The 19,863-nt window shown below is 40.2% G+C and overlaps 1 protein-coding gene across 4 annotated transcripts in view; it reads left to right on the forward strand.

The window, feature by feature from the left end:
- The window catches only part of mical2b (microtubule associated monooxygenase, calponin and LIM domain containing 2b), a 108,568-nt gene that overhangs the window by 43,030 nt on the left and 45,675 nt on the right, over nt 1-19,863 (forward strand). For all 4 annotated transcript variants that reach the window (XM_034685346.1, XM_034685343.1, XM_034685344.1 and 1 more), the window contains exons 3-5: nt 3,364-3,571; nt 11,048-11,164; nt 14,088-14,189. In XM_034685346.1, the coding sequence (XP_034541237.1) occupies nt 3,364-3,571; nt 11,048-11,164; nt 14,088-14,189 (427 nt within the window). The remainder of the gene's footprint in view (nt 1-3,363; nt 3,572-11,047; nt 11,165-14,087; nt 14,190-19,863) is intronic.

Here is a 19,863-nt window from a genome sequence, read left to right on the forward strand (position 1 = left end):
GATCTTCAAATCTGCAGACGTGGGGAGTAAAACCGACCTTTGTGTTTATTAAGACAGCCTACAACTAGCATGCCTCCCTCCTAAGCTCCTTGTTAGCACACATTCGTGCAGGGAATGAAAAACAGAGGAGGGATTCAGTATTATTTTATACAGTCTATGGGCTGAACAAGCTCCGAGCTCTGCCTTCAGTTACAGACCGGATATTGTTGTTACGTAACAAAAACACTGAAGTCTGAAACGGCTGGTTTCACACACATTTACAGAAAGGTGGAGAAATCAGAACAGGGGCAGAGTGGATTTTTTTCATTCTCGGGGGGTTTGTAGACATGCCAGGGAAACATATTTCAGGTAGAGAACCATTAAAAAGTCCATTTTGCATAATATGTCACCTTTAAGACGCTCTATAGCCCCTAATAAGCAGGAATTCTCTTCAACCAGACACCGGTAAAAACGATGAGAAAATGTAGTTTTAAATGAGAAAATATCCGCAGTAACTCTTTTATTTTTGATAAGTTAACCAATATTTGAGAATTCAAAAATCATGTCCCTTCCCTTATTAGAACCTTTTCCAGAGTGGATTTAAAATAAGACAGGAAACGGGTCCTCTGGGACAGGAGTTCCCAAACTTTTCAGCCTGTGACCCCCAAAATATAGCTGCCAAAGACTCGCGACCCCCACTGTCCCTCAAAGTGATTTAATGTGTCTTCATTTAGCTGGTCTGCAGAAAATTATCCTACCTATATGAGCATGTGTCTGTGTTTCCTGTGATGTTATGAATGAACCTGCTGCTACTGATGCTTTTGATAATGAACTGTTCACTAACCCTAAACTTAGGAGTCATCTGGAAACAAAGAAAGGAAGAAAACTCTTTACACTTTATATTTTAAAGGTTTTATTTCAAATGTAGCATCTATTTATGTTGATATTTGTTACTATAATGGGTGCAATTTACTATTTATAGATAACTTTTGTCATTCAACTTTTGTATTAAATTTTTTTCAGTATTTCTTTGTTCACCACAAGTTAACAAACTATATATAAGTAATACAAACCAATAAAGAGAAGAAAAATGAATAAATAAACTAATAATAATAATAATAATAATAATAATAATAATAATAATAATAATAATAATAATAAACAGTACAAACAAGAATGAAGATAAACATAAAAAAACAAGGTAAAGAAACAAAAATAAATAATAATAGATATTTGTTGATAACTTTAAAATAAAACATTCTGGAAGACATCTCACGACCCCCCATTTGTGTCTCGCGACCCCTCCGGGGGTCCCGACCCACACTTTGAGAACCCCTGCTCTAGGATATTCACAGTGTACAGTTAAACTTAAACTGATGCTATAATTCAGATCCACTCTTCATATGAATCTTTGTGTGTTCTTCTTTTATCTGTCTTCCTGTCTAACTGTGTGTGTCTGAGTATAAGATCCGCCCATGTAGCCTCGTGTTGAAGTGACCTCGTGTTGCAAGGAAATGATAAGACGTCCAGAGGGGAAAGAGGCCCAGGACTTGCAGGGGGAAGATTAACAGAGATGGGCTGGGCTGAGGGTTGGCCAAGAATAATAACTAAAGCATCAGCTCCCATGTGTTTTCAGGAGAAACGGCTATTTGGAGACAAGTTCTGGCACTAAAGCTGCGTAGGAGCTTTGGTATCTGGAGCTCTGTGTCCTAACACAACGTTTCAGTCACGTAGGTTTCTGTTGATCATCAATCCTCCCGAACAAACCCTTTACAGGCCGTGCTAATGGATTTGTCTTTAATTACCTTATGTAACTGTAAAATGGAACATACTGATGTGGAAACGGCACATTAACTGTGTTAACATGGGACCTTTGAGGCTGTTTGAATAATGTTGGTTCACGTTTCAACGTGATGATGCTGTAGGTTTAAAAGCAGATATGCACCAGAAGCATTAAAGTATAACAGCTCTCATTTGATGTCACTGAAAAGTTACAAAAATATAATACTGTTAGATTTACACAACACTTAACTGTTATTAGAAAGTATAAAATAAAGGATGCAAACTACATTAAAAAACATGTTAAGGTGTTTTTTCAACCGGAGGGACTTTACCCCTGAACTACGTGCGTTTCGACTGGTGGACCCAGGGTCTAAATTTAGTTCAGGGGTAGATTATCTTCCCCCTAAAAAGCCCCTGCTAGCGGGGTAGTGCTTTCAAAGGTCCCCGGACTTTCAGGGGAAGGGCCTGCAATGCTGAACGTGTCTGATTGGTAGATTAACCTCAGTGTTTTTATTCCTCCCTCCGTCCACAGTAACATCACACACATCTGTGATTCTCTTGATTTCTCTTTCTTTCATTAGTTTTGATTTGTTCTATCTTTTTTGTATGTGTGTGTACTTTTCAAAAGAAGAAGCTGTGATTCTCTTGATTTAGCAGCTTGTAACAGTAGTCTTCTCTCAGCCCACCGTGAATGCGTCTCTCCCGGTGTTCCGCTTTTAAAAGTGACCCTGTAAACTGGAGACCTTCAGCTGAACGTGTCAGTGTTTGTGGAGTTTACACAGCTGTTGAAACACAGAGGGAGTTCCTGGGAATGCAAACTAGTTTAGTTTTTATTAAGATTTCAAAATATCCTCATCAGATATTTAATGATGGTCTAAAGACGTTTATGAGGGATGCATCCGGCTGAGAGTCTCCAGTTAACAGGGTCGCTGTTTAAACCAAAACACCGGTCGATCTCTGCCACGGCTTTTTGAGTTCAAAAGGATTTTAAAGCCGTGTTGAAACGTCTTTGCTACTCGCGCTTATCTCCTCTCACGTGTTGATTCAGTGAATCCATCTGTGATGAAATATAGCACCATCTAAAACAGCACCAGCTGAGTCTCTTCATGCTAACAGGCTAACTGTTGTGTTGCTCATAATGATACCTGCCTGTCCGTCTGCTTCTATGGTGTCATCTGTGATGAACGGCATTCCTCTTTGTTTTACTGCCCTCTACTGGTCTGGTGGTGTAGTGCATTTACTTTTTTTTCCTCCATACGTCACTGGACTGATTTACACAATCTACCCGGGACTTCAGCCCGCGGTCGAAACGCAGACAACAATGGGTGACCAGGAACCTTTTAGTTCAGGGTAAAGTAGTTCTGGGGGCTAAAAGACCCCGGAGCTCTTGGTTGAAATGCATCTTTAGTGTCCAAATGAAATCCCATTATTTCATGGAGTACTCCCTCTGATTGGTCGTTATATAGCAACAGCTCTTATTAGCACACTCTACTGAAGAACAGACTGTATCTAGAGATGTGGCTCTAATCACAGTCTCTGTCAGAGTCGCAGTTATCACACCCTTTGATTCCTTCTCATTCAGCCTTTCTCTGCCTCTCATAGTGTCTGATCATCGGAGGCGGTCCCTGTGGTCTACGGACAGCCATCGAACTGGCCTTGTTGGGTTGTAAGGTGGTTGTGATCGAGAAGAGAGACAGCTTCTCCAGGAACAACGTGCTTCATCTGTGGCCCTACACCATCCACGACCTCAGGGCCCTCGGAGCCAAGAAGTTCTACGGAAAGTTCTGCGCCGGCTCCATCGACCACATCAGTGAGTGTGAATCTGTGCTGTTGGGTTTAGAGAGAAAGATAAACATTGAACCACTTTCCTCTTCTCTTTCTGTGAAGGTGGTGAAAATGCTCTGTGGTTAAGTCAAATAAGTTCAGAGAAAGCTGCCAACATAGTCATGGTACATGTTAACATGGATCAGTCTTTATTGTAACAGGGGAAATAAACACACTTCATATATGTAGGTCCTGTATGTAGGATCTATCTTCTTACAAACGTTTTTGATCTCTTTCATAATGTATCGTTCATAACCCATTTAAAACTGGAATACCTGGAAATAGTGCTGGGCGATAATTTCATAACGATGATTATCGCGATATCATTTTTCACAAAATAAATAGAACAAATGTTTGATTCAAATTTGATGTAAATAAACCTGTAATTACAACTCCCAACCACTGGAGATGGGGCGCTAATGAGCCTTAAACGCTAGTTGCCCCCCAACATTAGATAGAAGAAGACTGCATTGAACAGCCAATCATGTCGCAGGGTGAGCGATGGGTGGGGCTTAAAGACGTTCTGAGCAGCATGTAAACACAGCTGAGACGAGCTATAGCGACACGGAGGAAAACTCAAAACTGATACACAGAATACAGTTAGAAATAGAGATATACTTTATAGAGATATACTTTATAGAGATATACTTTATAGAGATATACTTTATAGAGATATACTTTATAGAGATATACTTTATTTGTCCCCTGTTGGGGGAAATTATTTTGTTACAGCAGCTTACAACACGGGACAGGGAAATACAACAATGTACTAACATAGTTAAAAAATATAATCACAATAGTAATAGCAATGACAAGAGTAAAATAGAATAGAATAAAATAAAATAAAATAGAATAAAATAAAATAAAATAAAATAGAACAAAATAAAATAGAATAAAATAGAATAAAATAAAATAAAATAGAATAAAATAAAATAGAATAAAATAGAATAAAATAAAATACAATAAAATAGAATAAAATAGAATAAAATAAAATAAAATAGAATAAAATAAAATAGAATAAAATAGAATAAAATAAAATAAAATAGAATAAAATAAAATAGAATAAAATAGAATAAAATAAAATACAATAAAATAGAATAAAATAGAATAAAATAAAATAAAATAAAATAAAGTTTAAATAAAATATGTCAACTATTACAGATGTATACACACTATGTACACTTCTATCTGATAAATAGATAAGGTAAGTTATTGCACGATAAAAATTGCACCAGGTTATTTAAACAAACATACACAATATGAAGAACAGTGCGATTCAGGTGGATACAGTAGTTATTTGTGAATGTGAAAGTCACATAGTAACTACTGTATCCATCATCATAGAGATATACTTTATAGAGATATACTTTATTTGTCCCCTGTTGGGGGAAATTCTTTTGTTACAGCAGCTTACAACACGGGACAGGGAAATACAACAATGTACTAACATAGTTAAAAAATATAATCACAATAGTAATAGCAATGACAAGAGTAAAATAGAATAGAATAAAATAAAATAAAATAGAATAAAATAAAATAAAATAAAATAGAACAAAATAAAATAGAATAAAATAGAATAAAATAAAATAAAATAGAATAAAATAAAATAGAATAAAATAGAATAAAATAAAATAGAATAAAATAGAATAAAATAGAATAAAATAGAATAAAATAAAATAAAATAAAATAAAGTTTAAATAAAATATGTCAACTATTACAGATGTATACACACTATGTACACTTCTATCTGATAAATAGATAAGGTAAGTTATTGCACGATAAAAATTGCACCAGGTTATTTAAAAACAAACATACACAATATGAAGAACAGTGCGATTCAGGTGGATACAGTAGTTATTTGTGAATGTGAAAGTCACATAGTAACTACTGTATCCATCATCATAGAGATATACTTTATAGAGATATACTTTATAGAGATATACTTTATAGAGATATACTTTATTGTCCCCTGTTGGGGGAAATTCTTTTGTTACAGCAGCTTACAACACGGGACAGGGAAATACAACAATGTACTAACATAGTTAAAAAATATAATCACAATAGTAATAGCAATGACAAGGGTAAAATATAATAGAATAAAATAGAATAAAATAAAATAAAATAGAATAGAATAAAATAAAATAGAATAAAATAGAATAAAATAGAATAGAATAAAATAGAATAGAATAAAATAAAATAAAATAGAATAAAATAGAATAAAATAGAATAAAATAAAATAAAATAAAATAAAATAGAATAAAATAAAATAAAATAAAGTTTAAATAAAATATGGCAACTATTACAGATGTATACACACTATGTACACTTCTATCTGATAAATAGATAAGGTAAGTTATTGCATGATAAAAATTGCACCAGGTTATTTAAAAACAAACATACACAGTATGAAGAACAGTGTGATTCAGATGGATACAGTAGTTATTTGTGAATGTGCCAAGTCACATAGTAACTTCCATGTAGTGGAATGAAAGATGAGAACAGATGATTAACGGGACACAGCAGTGCTGGTGTTAAACAGTCTGATTGCAGATGGGATGAAGGACCTGCGGTAGTGCTCCGTGCTGCAGGGTGGGAGTCTCAGTCTGCTGCTGAAGGAGCTGCTCAGGGACCCCACAGTCTCATGCAGGGGGTGAGAGGGATTGTCCATGATGGATGTCAGCTTGCCTAACATCCTCCTCTCACCCACCTCCTCTATGGAGTCCAGAGGACAGCCCAGGACAGAACTGGCCCTCCTGACCAGTCTGTTAAGTCTTTTCCTGTCCCTGTCTGTGCTCCCTGCTCCCCAGCAGACCACTGCATAGAAGAAAGCAGACGCTACCACAGTGTCATCAAATGTCCGTAACAGAGTCTTGCTGCAGTTTGATATATATTTGTTGTAAATTTAAATCAAATTATGGAAATAATCTCAACCTGAGAAAAATAAGAATCTACAAACTGAAACTTCACAAAAATCTCATCTTCCATTAAAGACCTGCTTCCTGTTAGCACCGTCAGAAATGATGGATTCAAGAAGTTCATCAGAAACTAAATCCAGATACAAACTAACAAACTGTCTTCAACTTTTACTCAGGAGCAAAAATCTGACTTTAACTTTAAATGAAATAATGATTTGATATTTATTGTGATAATTATTGATATCCACTGATATGAAATATTTTATCGTGATAACATCATTTCCAATATCGCCCAGCACTACCTTGAAATATACACCTAAATGTGTGTGCTGTGTGTGTCAAATCATTGAAACAGGTCAATGTGTGGCCACAGAGTTGAATCTCTCACACACTCACACACTGCCCTTCACTCCTGCTCTATATTTAACGGTGTGTCTTGGCGTGGTTGGGGTGGAGGATGGTCGAGGCGCAGAGCTTGCTGGCTGTGTGACTCTGAAGCCTGTGAGAGAGTTATTTATTTCAGTTTGCATCCTCAGACTTTTGTCTCCCTGGTGAGATGTTTCCAGTAGAGCTCCAGTTTCTCCAGTTGATGTGATGACTTTGCGCTTGGTAATCTGCTCTCAGATATGAACTTTCCAACACGTAACTCTGCTATAGAACAGCATGTGTCTCTCCTGAATGAACACCTGTTAATACCAGCTATACTACGCTTTTCTGAATACTCTGCTGCACAGAGGATAAAAACATCATATGAAACAACAGATGAATAAAAACATGAATGAAAAGCATCAAATACATTTAAAAGCAATCACACGTTTAAGCAGTTCTAAGTAGGTGGTTTTAGTGAGTGTTTTGAAGGTGGACAGGTTGGGGCAGTCTCTAATGTTTAGTGGTAAGGCGTTCCAGAGGGTGGGGGCGGCGACAGAGAAAGCTCTACCCCCCAGGTTCTGTGCTAGGTGTCAGGTGGTAGGGAGAGGAGGTGGGCGTTGGAGGATCAGAGGTTACGGGAGGGGTCTGGTGGTGGAGCAGGTCGGTGAGGTAGGAGGGGGTCTGGTTATGGAGGAGGATTTTAAAATGTATTTTCTGTCTGATAGGGGGCCAGTGGAGGTTTTGGAGGACAGAGGTGATGTGGTCACGGGAGCGGGTGTGGGTGAGCAGGCGGGCGGCAGAGTTCTGGATGTATTGTAGTTTGTTGAGTTGTTTGGAGATGCTGTTGCAGTAATTGGGTCTGGAAGTGATAAAGGTGGGGAATAGGGTTTCAGCAGTGGAGAAGGAGAGAGATGGACGGAGACAGGGCGATATGTTTCATGGGGAAGAAGGCGGTTTTGGTGATGTGAAACAGGCACATGTGAAAGCAAACCAAGCAGACGGCTGCTGCTCCTGAACCCTCACAGCTGCTGTGATGGTTTGAACATCATTGAACCTTTGATTTGATTGGAATTGGTGCAAAGACAACATATCAACGTTATAACTGAAGAACCCTGTGAAAAGTATTTTCTCATTTTAAATTTGTTTCAAAAAAGTTGTAACAGAATGTCAGACTTTGATTCATCAGACCACGGGACACTTTTCCACTTCAGTCCATCTTAAACAGGCTCAGGCCCAGAGAGGAACACAGCGACTGACTATGTTCACAGACAAAGGTTTTTGGAAGTGATTCTGAGCCCACGCAGTGATTTCAACTACAGAGTCAAATTCTTTGCAATTTTTTTACCCACTCAGTCTCTCACAGAGTGGGAAACTTCCCACCTTCACGTCTGAGAGACTCAGGCTGTTTTCAAACCTCCTATTATTCTAGCAGTACGTACTGATTTATCCTAAATTCAGTATGTAGTAAGTGAACAAGAGACAAACCTGCAGTATGCCAAAACTACCTGGATGTCGTACTGATGACAGGAACATGTCTCAGTCTGCAGCGGACCAGTCTCCCTCACGTACTGTTTCCCACAATGCACAGAGCTAACGTTACGCTTCTTCTTTTTTTTGGGGGGGGGGATTTATTTATTCTAGGATCGCCCTTTGAGATGCAGCATCTCGTTTTCAAGGGGGTCCCAACAAAACACCAAAAACAAATTAATACACACCAAACAGTAAATCACAACAAACACAATTACACAAACACAGACAGCTCTCCCTCACCCTTACTTACTCCTGGTACCACCAAACCTTGACAATAGAAGCATCAACAAAACAAAAAGGCATCAATAAAGCACATTAACACACGTCAGAAACAGGAACAGCTTGTTTTTAAATGATTAAACACATTTGATTTAAAGCAGTGGATGGAGGTGATGGATTTAAAGCTGGGGTTGGTAGTCAGATTTAGATCTACTTTTTGTTATACTGGTTAAAATGATCTTTATGTCCTGATGGTAATCATTACATAATGTGTTCTTAAATAAGAGGTAAAAAAAAGCTGCTATGTACAGCTGGAGTAAACCTGGGAAAACACCAACCAATCTCCGTTTTTTGGGTGGCAAAATTTTAAACCAATCAAATCCTGTCCTGCCGTTCTGCCCGCCTCCTACGCGTACATTTCCCCAGCGTTCACTCCCCGTCTCCTGCCTCTGCTTCCCCTGCCTCTACTGACGGCCCCTCCCTCTCGACCTCAGGCCTGTCCCCTCTGACCTGATGAGGTGCTTTGCTCAGGACTGTAGTCCGGATCAGAGTCTAAAAAGCTCTCACCATGGGGGCTCTGACAAGCAAGAGGATTAATGACATTTTGTAAGTCCTACAGAAATGTAGATGTACTGTAGCGTCAGTCCGGACACTGTAGGGATGATGATTCATGAACACGTGGAGCTTTAATAACCGGTCACTGTCGGCCGTGTTTTGGAGGAGCTCTGAGAGAGGAGGGGAAGGGTTAGATGGAGTCTTGAGGAAAAGCTACATTCAAATTCATGCTAGTTTTCCGAGACTACCAACCCTAGCTTTGAGAGAAGAGGGTAGATTATTCCAATTGAATAGGGCTTTGTATTTGAATGACCTGCAACCAATTTCTTTATGGATTCTGGGGACAGTGATGAAGGGATGTTGCATGCCTGGTGGAATATGAAGATGAATATTGAATCAGGAACTCTTTTAGATAGGACGGACAGTTAATATGGACACATTTAAAAATAAACTAAAGCCAAATGAAGTGCTTCATACATGAGGTAATGGTGTGTTCTGTATGGACACCATAAAACAAAGCAACAAGGAGAATTAAAAACAGTGTTGAGAGACTTAAGGTGAGTGTCTGACGTGCACTGATAGACAACATCAGCATAGTCCAAGATGAGTAATATTAGTTGAGATATGATTCTTTTGCATACCTGAAATGAGAAACAGTTAACTTTTTGATGGGGGAACTCAGTTTTTAGGTGCTGTGAAAATTATTAAATTCCATATAAACCATTTCTTAACTTTTTAAATCATAAGTGAAGCTAAAGAAGCAGTTTATCTATCAGCTTGGCCGTTGTTACTTCCACTTTCTGAAACGTGAAATCCAGCAACGCCTGACCCAGCATCCTGCAGACCAGATCCAACAGAACAGTCAGACTACAGACTACCTTCACTAGCAGGTGGTTTCGAAAACAGCCTCAGCCTCTCTGGAGTGCTCGTTTATGCACAATCATGTTACCAACCTGATGCATATTAACCTGATTGTTGGCAGCAGATGTTCCTCTCCATGTTTTGCATTAAACCACTCTTTCAGTATTTGGTTGTCTCTACACAAACTTGTAACATGTTGCATGCATCAAATTTAAAAAGAGCATTATGTTTTTGGGCATGTTTGCCTTTATTAGATAGGACAGCTGCAGAGAGACAGGAAACGTGGGGAGTAGAGAGTTGGGGAAGACATGCAGCAAAAGGGGCGAGTGCTGAAACCGGTAGGCCAACAGCACCCCAAGAACTTTATTTTTCATTAAAACATTTTTCAGTTTGAACATTTGATATGTTGTCTTTGCACTTTATGTAATTAGGTTAAGGTTTTGTCAACATTTTATACAGAATACCAACTTTTCTTGGAATTGGAGTTGTGTTTTCAACTGTTCTCAGAGTTGATGATGGTTAGTTTTTCTCTTGTAACTGTCTCCTGTGTCGGCCCCATCCTGGAGCACGACCAAACAGAGGCTGATTCTACTGATGCCCCGGTTTAGTTCAGACCGGGGGACTAATTTAACAATCTAAAGATCTTGGAGCAACATCTGCCTCGTAGTCATACTGTCAGTGCAGTTTATTTTATAAGCTAGTTATTTCCCTCTGTCATTAAAACCACACTAACCTCATTTTCAAGGTACAACCACCTCTATAAATATCTTAGTGATCCGATTACAGTCAGTTGCATATGCTTTTAAGTACTGGAGGAGCTGGTAAAACCATGAGTTTAGTCACTGATGATTTCTTTCTGTACAAAATAATATTGTACCTCTTAAACTCCCCTTCAGTCAGCCTTACGTTAAAATGAATACCTGCTTCCTGCCTTTGTGTGGAGCTCTCTTTGTTTGGTGTGCCTTTTGAATATAAAACATCTGCATGTGTGTATTTGTGTGTTTCCATTTCAGGCATCCGACAGCTCCAGCTGATGCTGATGAAAGTTAGTCTGATCCTGGGAGTGGAGATTCACGTCAATGTGGAGTTTGTTAAACTTCTGGAGCCTCCAGCAGAAAAGACTGACGACAGTAGGTCTTCGTGTGTGTGTGCGTGTGTGCGTGTGTATGTGTGTGTGTGCATTGATACGTATGTTGGAGTGTTGTGACATGCAGTAACACCTTTGCATGTCTCTGCCATGTATGGAAAGATCCCTTCTTAAAAAAGTCCATGTGTTTAAGAGATCAACACGAGTCCATGAGAGGAGGTTTCTGCAGTGGTGGTGTGGACTGTATGGAAATAACCCAGTGTATTCTTAGTCTGCTGATGTTACATATTTGTTGTACTTCTGAATCTGTTTCCCAAAATAAGCCAAATGTCCTAGATATTCCATGTGGGAACTGTCTCACTTTACAGCTCCAGGGAACAGGATGCAGAACTCAGAGGACAGAGCAGGTTACTGTACAGCTGCTGGGTGGCTGTTCAGAAACAATATGAACATCACCAGGGCTGCAACTAATGATTCTTTTTGGTGTCGACTAATCTATTGATTCTTTTTTTGATTAGTCGATTAGTCACGATTATTTGGCTCAGGGACTTTATGCTGCTTCAGCCTGCACACCTGTGAACAGAATTTCCAACACAGATTTAAATAATGACACGTGAAACATGTACTTGTAACATAGTAAGTATATTTTTAAGATAACAGTATTAGTTTTAGAGAGATTCCAGTCAGGCTTCAGAGCGAACCACAGCACAGAGACTGCCCTCCTTAAAGTCACAAATGACATCAGACTGATTTTAGATAAAAACAATGTGGCAGTACTCATTCTTTTAGACCTCAGTGCTGCGTTCGATACTGTCGACCACGACATTTTAATCAAAAGACTTGAGAAATGGGCTGGTCTCTCTGACCATGTTTTATCCTGGTTTAGTTCTTATCTTTTTAACAGACAGTTTTTTACCAGCCTCGGTGCCTGTGTGTCTCAGACACACAATTTTAACTATGGGATTCCTCAAGCAAGCATTCTTGGGCCTATTTTATTCTCCTTATACATTTTACCCCTTGGACACATTATCTCAAGTCATCACATCAATTACCATTTCTACGCAGACGACACCCAACTATACATCTCTGTCTCACCCCATGACCCAAATGCTCTTCACTCCCTCACCGCCTGCCTTTCTGACATCAATGTATGGATGAGCAAGAACTTTTTAAAATTAAACGAAGACAAAACTGAAATTCTTTTAATAGGACCCAAAGCAGCCCGAGAACAACTCCAGACTACTCTGAGAGATTTTAACAGTCAAATTAAATCAAAGGTCACAAACCTGGGAGTGGTTTTAGATCCAGATTTTAATTTTAATGCTCATTTTAACAAGGTCGTAAGTACTTCATTTTATCATCTTAGAAATATTGCAAAAGTCAGACCTTTTTTAACGCAGAAAGATGCCGAAATTTTAATTCATGCTTTTATTACAAGCCGCATTGATTACTGCAACTCCCTTTTTACAGGCCTGCCCAAAAAATCTCTCAGAAAGCTGCAGCTTGTTCAGAACGCTGCAGCTAGAGTTTTAACGAGGAGAAAGAAAACTGATCACATAACTCCTCTTTTAAAAACTCTGCACTGGCTCCCTGTTTCTTTTAGAATTGATTTTAAAGTCCTTTTACTTGTTTTTAAAGCTCTTAACAGCCTTGCTCCTCCATACATCACTGATCTCCTGTCATTTTATGTTCCAGCCCGATCACTGAGGTCCTCGAATGCTTCCCTTTTAAATGTTCCTCGTGTGTCTCACACAGGTACCGGCCAGAGGGCTTTCTGTTTTTATGCCCCTAGGCTGTGGAACTCTTTGCCTCTGGACATGAGAATAGCGAGCTCTCTGGGTGTTTTTAAAAGTAAACTTAAGACTTAGCTTTTTAATCTAGCTTTTAATTTGGAGTAATTTATTTTAGCCCTGGACTGCATTATCAGTATCATTATTATTATTATTTTTATTATTATTTTATTATTTTATTATCATTTTTATTATTTTTATCATTATTATCTAAACCATTGTTTTAACATGTATCTATTTATCTTATTTATTTATTTATTTATTGTGTTCACCTGATCTCGTTAACTCTACCTTATTTTTAACTTTTATTTCCACTCTTACTTATTTTATTAATTTTACTGTGTTGATTTTCTTTTCTTTTTTAAGTATTTCTTCTTTTTTCATGCCTTCTATAATTCTACCATTGCTGTTGTTTTCTCACTGTCTGTTACTCTGTGAAGCACTTTGGGCTACATGTTTCTATGTATGAAAGGTGCTTTATAAATAAAGTTGAGTTGAGTTGAGTTGAGTATTAACAAGAACAGAAAAGAGACAAGTAAAGACAAGCTACGCTAGTTTCCGGTTAGCACACAACAACTCCGGTATTCCGACAGATAAACGTCGACACAAACGTCATAGTAACGTTAAGTATTTATATTTAAGGCAGCTGACTGAAGCACAAAGTAAACAGGAATTGAAAATGAAAGATGTACACGCTATCAATGTAACTCAAAGACACCACGGCTCCAGGATGTTTGCATTTAAGGTGTTGGTTTGTTGCCGTAGTGCTGCCGTGGAATGAGAGATGCACTTCACATAGTTTGCACTTCACCTGTTTCACTACTTTGTTCTGGATCAAACTTTCACAAACTTTGGACATTGTGTGTCAGGTTTTTTGGAGCCTAATCGTCTGTGTGTTCTGCCATAGTTCATGTTTTCTTCTTCTCTGTGTCCATGCAGAATGTAAACAGTGGGAGCGATACTGCCCCCTGTACTTTTGGTTGTGCACTGCAGCTACAAATGAACATGTCCCCACCGGACTGTGATTTTATCAAACAACAATAACAATTAACAACAATGATATGACACGTCGACCCCGCATTTTCCGCGTCGACACACAACGTACTTAAATCAGCTCCTTATAATGATATTGAACTTAAATGAAAGCGTATATTTGAATGTGTTCCTCCTCCTCAGGTCCTGGTTGGCGAGCAGAAGTCCACCCCTCCAGCCATCCCGTCTCAGACTTTGATTTTGATGTTGTGATTGGAGCTGACGGACGGAGGAGCACATTAGACGGTGAGGAAGAAGGACAAGTAATAGGCCGGAAGCCAGGTCCCGCCCTCTGGATGTTTTTTATTTTTTTTAACCTTTTATCACTATTATTTTTTGTTAGCCTGTACCTTGGGACATCACAAGAGGGTAATGAGCACTCCCAACTCGGGCCGCTTGTTCAGGGGACCCAAAAAAAAACCTTTTTTGAAAAATGCTTTCGACTGCATGATGTCAGTGCACATACAGTTGTGCTCATAAGTTTACATACCCTGTCAGAATTTGTGATTTTTTGGCTATTTTTCAGAGAATATGAATGATAAGAGAAAAACTTTTCTTTCACTCATGGTTAGCGGTTTGGTGAAGCCATTTATTATCAAACAACTGTGTTTACTCCTTTTATATCATAATGACAACAGAAACTACCCAAATGACCCTGATCAAAATGTTACATACCCTGGTGATTTTGGCCTGATAACATGCACACAAGTTGACACAAACAGGTTTGAATGGCTATTAAAGGTAACCATCCTCACCTGTGATCTGTTTGCTTGTAATCAGTGTGTGTGTATAGTAGGTCAGTGAGTTTCTGGGCTCCTGACGGACCCTTGCGTATTTCCTCCAGTTCTGCTCTGACGCTTCTGGATTCTGAGTCATGGGGAAAGCAAAAGAATTGTCAAAGGATCTGCGGGAAAGGGTAATTGAACTGTATAAAACAGGAAAGGGATATAAAAAGATATCCAAGGACTTGAGAATGCCAATCAGCAGTGTCCAAACTCTTATTAAGAAGTGGAAACTGAGGGATTCTGTTGAAAACAAACCACGTTCAGGTACACCAACAGAAATTACAGCCACAACTGCCAGGAAAATTGTTCAGGATGCAAAGAAAACCCCACAAATAACTTCAGCTGAAATACAGGACTCTCTGAAGAAAAGTGGTGTGGATGTTTCAAGATGCACAATAAGGAGGCACTTGAAGAAAAATGGGCTGAATGGTGGAGTCGCCAGAAGAAAGCCATTACTATGCAAATGCCACAAAGCATCCCACAAAATTATTTGGAGTGATGAGACCAAAATGGAACTTTTTGGCCACAACCATAGACGTTACATTTGGAGAGGAGTGAACAACAAGGCCTATGATGAAAGGTACACCATTCCTACTGTGAAACACGGAGTGCAGCACTTATGTTTTGGGGATGTGTGAGCTACAAAGGCACAGGAAACTTCAAAAATGATGGCAGGATGAAGGCAGCACGTTATCAGAAAATACTGGAGGAATATTTGCACTCATCAGCCCGGAATGGTGCGCATGGACGTTCCAACATGACAACGATCCAAAACACAAGACCAAGTCCACCTGTCATTGGCTACAGCAGAATAAAGTGAAGGTTCAGGAGTGGCCATCTTAGTCTCCTGACCTCAATATCATTGAGCCACTCTGGGGAGATCTCAAAGGTGCAGTTTTTGCAAGACAGCCCAAGACTTTTCAGGAACTGAAGGCTTTTTGCCAAGAAGAATGGGCAGCTTTACCGTCTGAGAAAATAAAGAACCTCATCCACAACTACCACGAAAGACTTCAAGCTGTCATTGATGTTAACAGGGGCAATACACGCCGCCACAAAGGCTCAGCCACCTTTGCTTTTAAGCCTTGTTTTGGGGGTGACCAATAACAACTGACTAGACGATCTCAGTGTTCTAGAAGGGACATGGTAATGGAGATGCTCGGTCAGGTACTGGGGGGCTAGGCCATTAAGAGCTTTAAAGACAAACAATACAATTTTAAATAACAATAACCTCTATGAAAAATTCCAGTCCGGTTTCCGTCCCCGTCACAGCACAGAAACAGCCCTCCTCAAGATAACTAACGACCTCCTCATGGCAGCTGATTCCGGTCTCATCTCCATCCTCATCCTCCTCGATCTGAGTGCGGCCTTCGACACCATTTCTCACCCCATACTTCTCAATAGACTCTCCTCCATAGGCATCACTGACACCCCCCTTCACTGGTTTCACTCCTACCTCACAGGCCGCACTCAGTTCATCCAACTCAAATCCTTCACTTCACATCCCTCCCCCGTCACTTCAGGTGTGCCCCAGGGCTCTGTCCTGGGGCCCCTCCTCTTCATCACCTACCTTCTCCCACTCGGCAATATCTTCCGCAAATTCGGCATACACTTCCACTGCTTCGCGGATGACACCCAGCTCTACCTCTCCAGCAAGCCCGACTCCACTCTCCCACCCTCCTCCCTCACCCTCTGCCTCTCTGAGATCAAGTCCTGGTTCACCTCCAACTTCCTTCAACTCAACAGCAATAAAACAGAACTCCTCCTTGTAGGCACCAAATCCACCTTATCCAAAGCCGACAGTTTCTCCCTCTCCATAGACAGTTCAACAGTGTCCCCCTCCCCTCAGGTAAAGAGTCTGGTTGTCATCCTCGACAGCTCGCTTTCTTTCAACTCTCACATCAATAGCATAACCCGGTCTGCATATTTCTACCTCCGCAACATCAACCGTCTCCGCCCCTCTCTGACCCCTCACACCACTGCTATCCTGGTCCACAGCCTCGTCACCTCCCGTATCGATTATTGTAATTCACTCCTCTTCGGTGTCCCTCACAAATCCCTCCATAAACTTCAACTGGTCCAAAACTCTGCAGCCCGCATCATCACTAGAACCCCCTCCTTTCACCACATCACCGCCATCCTCCTCTACACTTTCAAGGCCGTCCACAACCTCTCCCCCCCGTATCTCTCTGATCTCCTCCACATCGTCACCCCCTCTCGCTCCCTCAGGTCTTCCTCCTCCCTCCACCTCTCTGTGCCCCCTGCCCGTCTCAGCACCATGGGGAGCAGAGCTTTCAGTCGCTCTGCTCCCCAACTCTGGAACTCACTCCCACCGGACATCCGTAACTCTGACTCACTACCCCTCTTCAAATCAAAACTCAAAACCCATCTGTTTCAAACTGCATTCCCTGATTGATTTCCACTGCTTCATTTTTAACTTGGTGTTACTTTGCTTGTTGTTTTTATTTATCTTATCGTGTTCTTTTATTTATTGTGTTTTTTATCTGTCTGTAAAGCGACCTTGAGTGCTCTGAAAGGCGCTTCTAAATAAAATGTATTATTATTATTATTATTATTAAAATCTATTCTAAAAGCAAACGGGAGCCAGAGTAGCAAAGCTAGGACAGGGGATATGTGGTCACGCTTGTGTTTGCTAGTGAGGAGATGGGCAGCTGCGTTCTGCACTCGGCGGTGCAAGAGTGAATGGTCCAGGCCAAAATACAGCAAGTCACAGTAATCCAGTCGTGTGTTAATAAAAGCATGGATTACAGTCTCAAGATCTCTCTGTGCCAGGTTCCCCTTTACTTTTGATAAAATCCTCAAATTATAAAAACTGTTTTTAACAACTGAGCTAACCTGGCGATCAAATTTCAGTCTGTCATCCAATATATACACAAAATTGCCCAAGCTTATTAGCGTCAGTTTAGGCCCAAGATGACCTTTATGTCTGCAAAATCACTCTAGCTGTGACCAAAACGCTTCATTGAGCCTCAAGTCAGAGAGGACAGAATCTTCAGAGTTTTTCACTTAGCAGCATTCCAGTGACCAGGAGTGCTCATTATCCTCCTGTGATGTCCCAAGGTACAGGCTAACAAAAAATAATAGTGAAAAAAAGGTAGCAAAAAACATCCTGAGTGCTGGACCTGACTCCCGTCCTATAACCCATCTCAAAACTGGGAGAGTTGCTGTGTGGTGACATGTGGCATTAATGTTCAGAGTTACTCCTCAGGAAAGGTTTGTTCTTGACGTATATTTGCTGCACAAATGTATTCTGTTGTCAGCACTGTGTTCTTTTATCCCAGAGGAGAGGTGAGGTGTCATCAAGCTGCTTTGACTCAGTGGCTGGAGCATTTCCTATTGACACACTTTTAAGTAGAAGCTTAAAAGTGTGTGTGAGGTCAGCTGTATGCTGGTTCATGAACTATCTGAATGCTGTGTTAGCTCTTCAGAGTGTTTTGTCATTGTTTGCATGTTCCACATACACTGTTTAAATATATTGTGGAAAGTCTCTGGCCCTGATTCACGGAGGGATTGTGCAGCTTTTGAGCTTAAATCTGTGCAAATGAGCCGAGAAGACATCTTCTAATTCTCAAAGCACATGCAAAAGATTTAATGCTCCACTGACAGCGATGCAGAGCAAACAGGGTGGTGTTTGCATACATTTAAATGAGCCATTATGCACTCATTTGGAGCAAAACATTTATATGCAAATGAGCCTTATTACAAATAACACCTGATACTAACACTTGTGCTCACAGCCACACACAGTTAAAGTGAAATATTTACAGTCTGCTGAGAGCTGATGCTAACCAAGCTGCAGTAAACGCTGTTACACTCTTCACTTTTCAGTGATCAATACAACGATTCCACCTCTGGATGAGCTAAAAAGAAAATATCTGTACATAAAGTCTGTTGATATTACTTGTACATCACTATTATGATAATCAGGGATTAAATCAATCTGAGGCTCAATCCCTACAGACTAATTGTTTCATTACGTACTACGGAACGCTTTTCATTTATCCTTGCTAGCTCTCTCCAGGAAGTAATCTGGTTATGATCATCTGACATGAATCCACTCCTGGGAAAAACAGTAAGGACTTCCCCTCTTCGTTCAGCTCATCATGTCTGTAGACAGAATTAAGCTCCGTCAGGATGAAAGCTCACAGCGCAGCTCTGCTCTGCACAGAGTGGAGATGCTAACAGCTCATCTCAGTCACTATCAGGAGCAGAACTGGAGCAAACTGCACAGAGCTGCAGAACTCTGTGGGTGTTTTTGAGCTTTAATATCATCAGAGCAGTTTGTGGAGCAGATAGTGGGAGTGAATGATGCACAGATCCTGGTGCTATTAGCTGTGGCTATCCATTCTTATTCCAATGTACAGTCACCTACAGAGGGGTTTATGTTTCCTTCATTAAGCGCTGGGCATTGTGTATGATGTATCATGTATAGACCTACTGCAGCGAGGAGGTTAAACCAGGGGTTCCCAAACTTTTCAGCCCGCAACCCCCAAAATATAGGTGCCAAAGACTTGTGACCCCTGAAATATAGGTACCAAAGACTTGTGACCCCTGAAATATAGGTACCAAAGACTTGTGACCCCTGAAATATAGGTGCCAAAGACTTGCGACCCCCAAAATATAGGTGCCAAAAACTCGTGACCCCGAAAATATAGGTACCAAAGAATTTTGACCCCCAATATATAGATACCAAAGACTCGTGACCCCCAAAATATTGGTGCCAAAGACTTTTGACCCCCAAAATACAGATACCAAAGACTTTTGACCCCCAAAATATAGATACCAAAGACTCGTGACCCCCCAAAATATAGATACCAAAGACTCGTGACCCCCAAAAATAGGTGCCAAAGACTTTTGACCCCCAATATATAGATACCAAAGACTCGTGACCCCCCAAAATATAGATACCAAAGACTCGTGACCCCCAAAAATAGGTGCCAAAGACTTTTGACCCCCAATATATAGATATCAAAGACTCGTGACCCCCAAAAATAGGTGCCAAAGACTTTTGACCCCCAAAATATAGACACCAAAGACTTGTGACCCCCAAAAAATAGGTGCCAAAGACTCGTGACCCCCAAAATATAGGTGCCAAAGACTTGTGACCCCCGAAATAT

Source organism: Notolabrus celidotus, chromosome 6, assembly GCF_009762535.1.
Source record: "Notolabrus celidotus isolate fNotCel1 chromosome 6, fNotCel1.pri, whole genome shotgun sequence".
Classification (NCBI taxonomy): domain Eukaryota; kingdom Metazoa; phylum Chordata; class Actinopteri; order Labriformes; family Labridae; genus Notolabrus; species Notolabrus celidotus.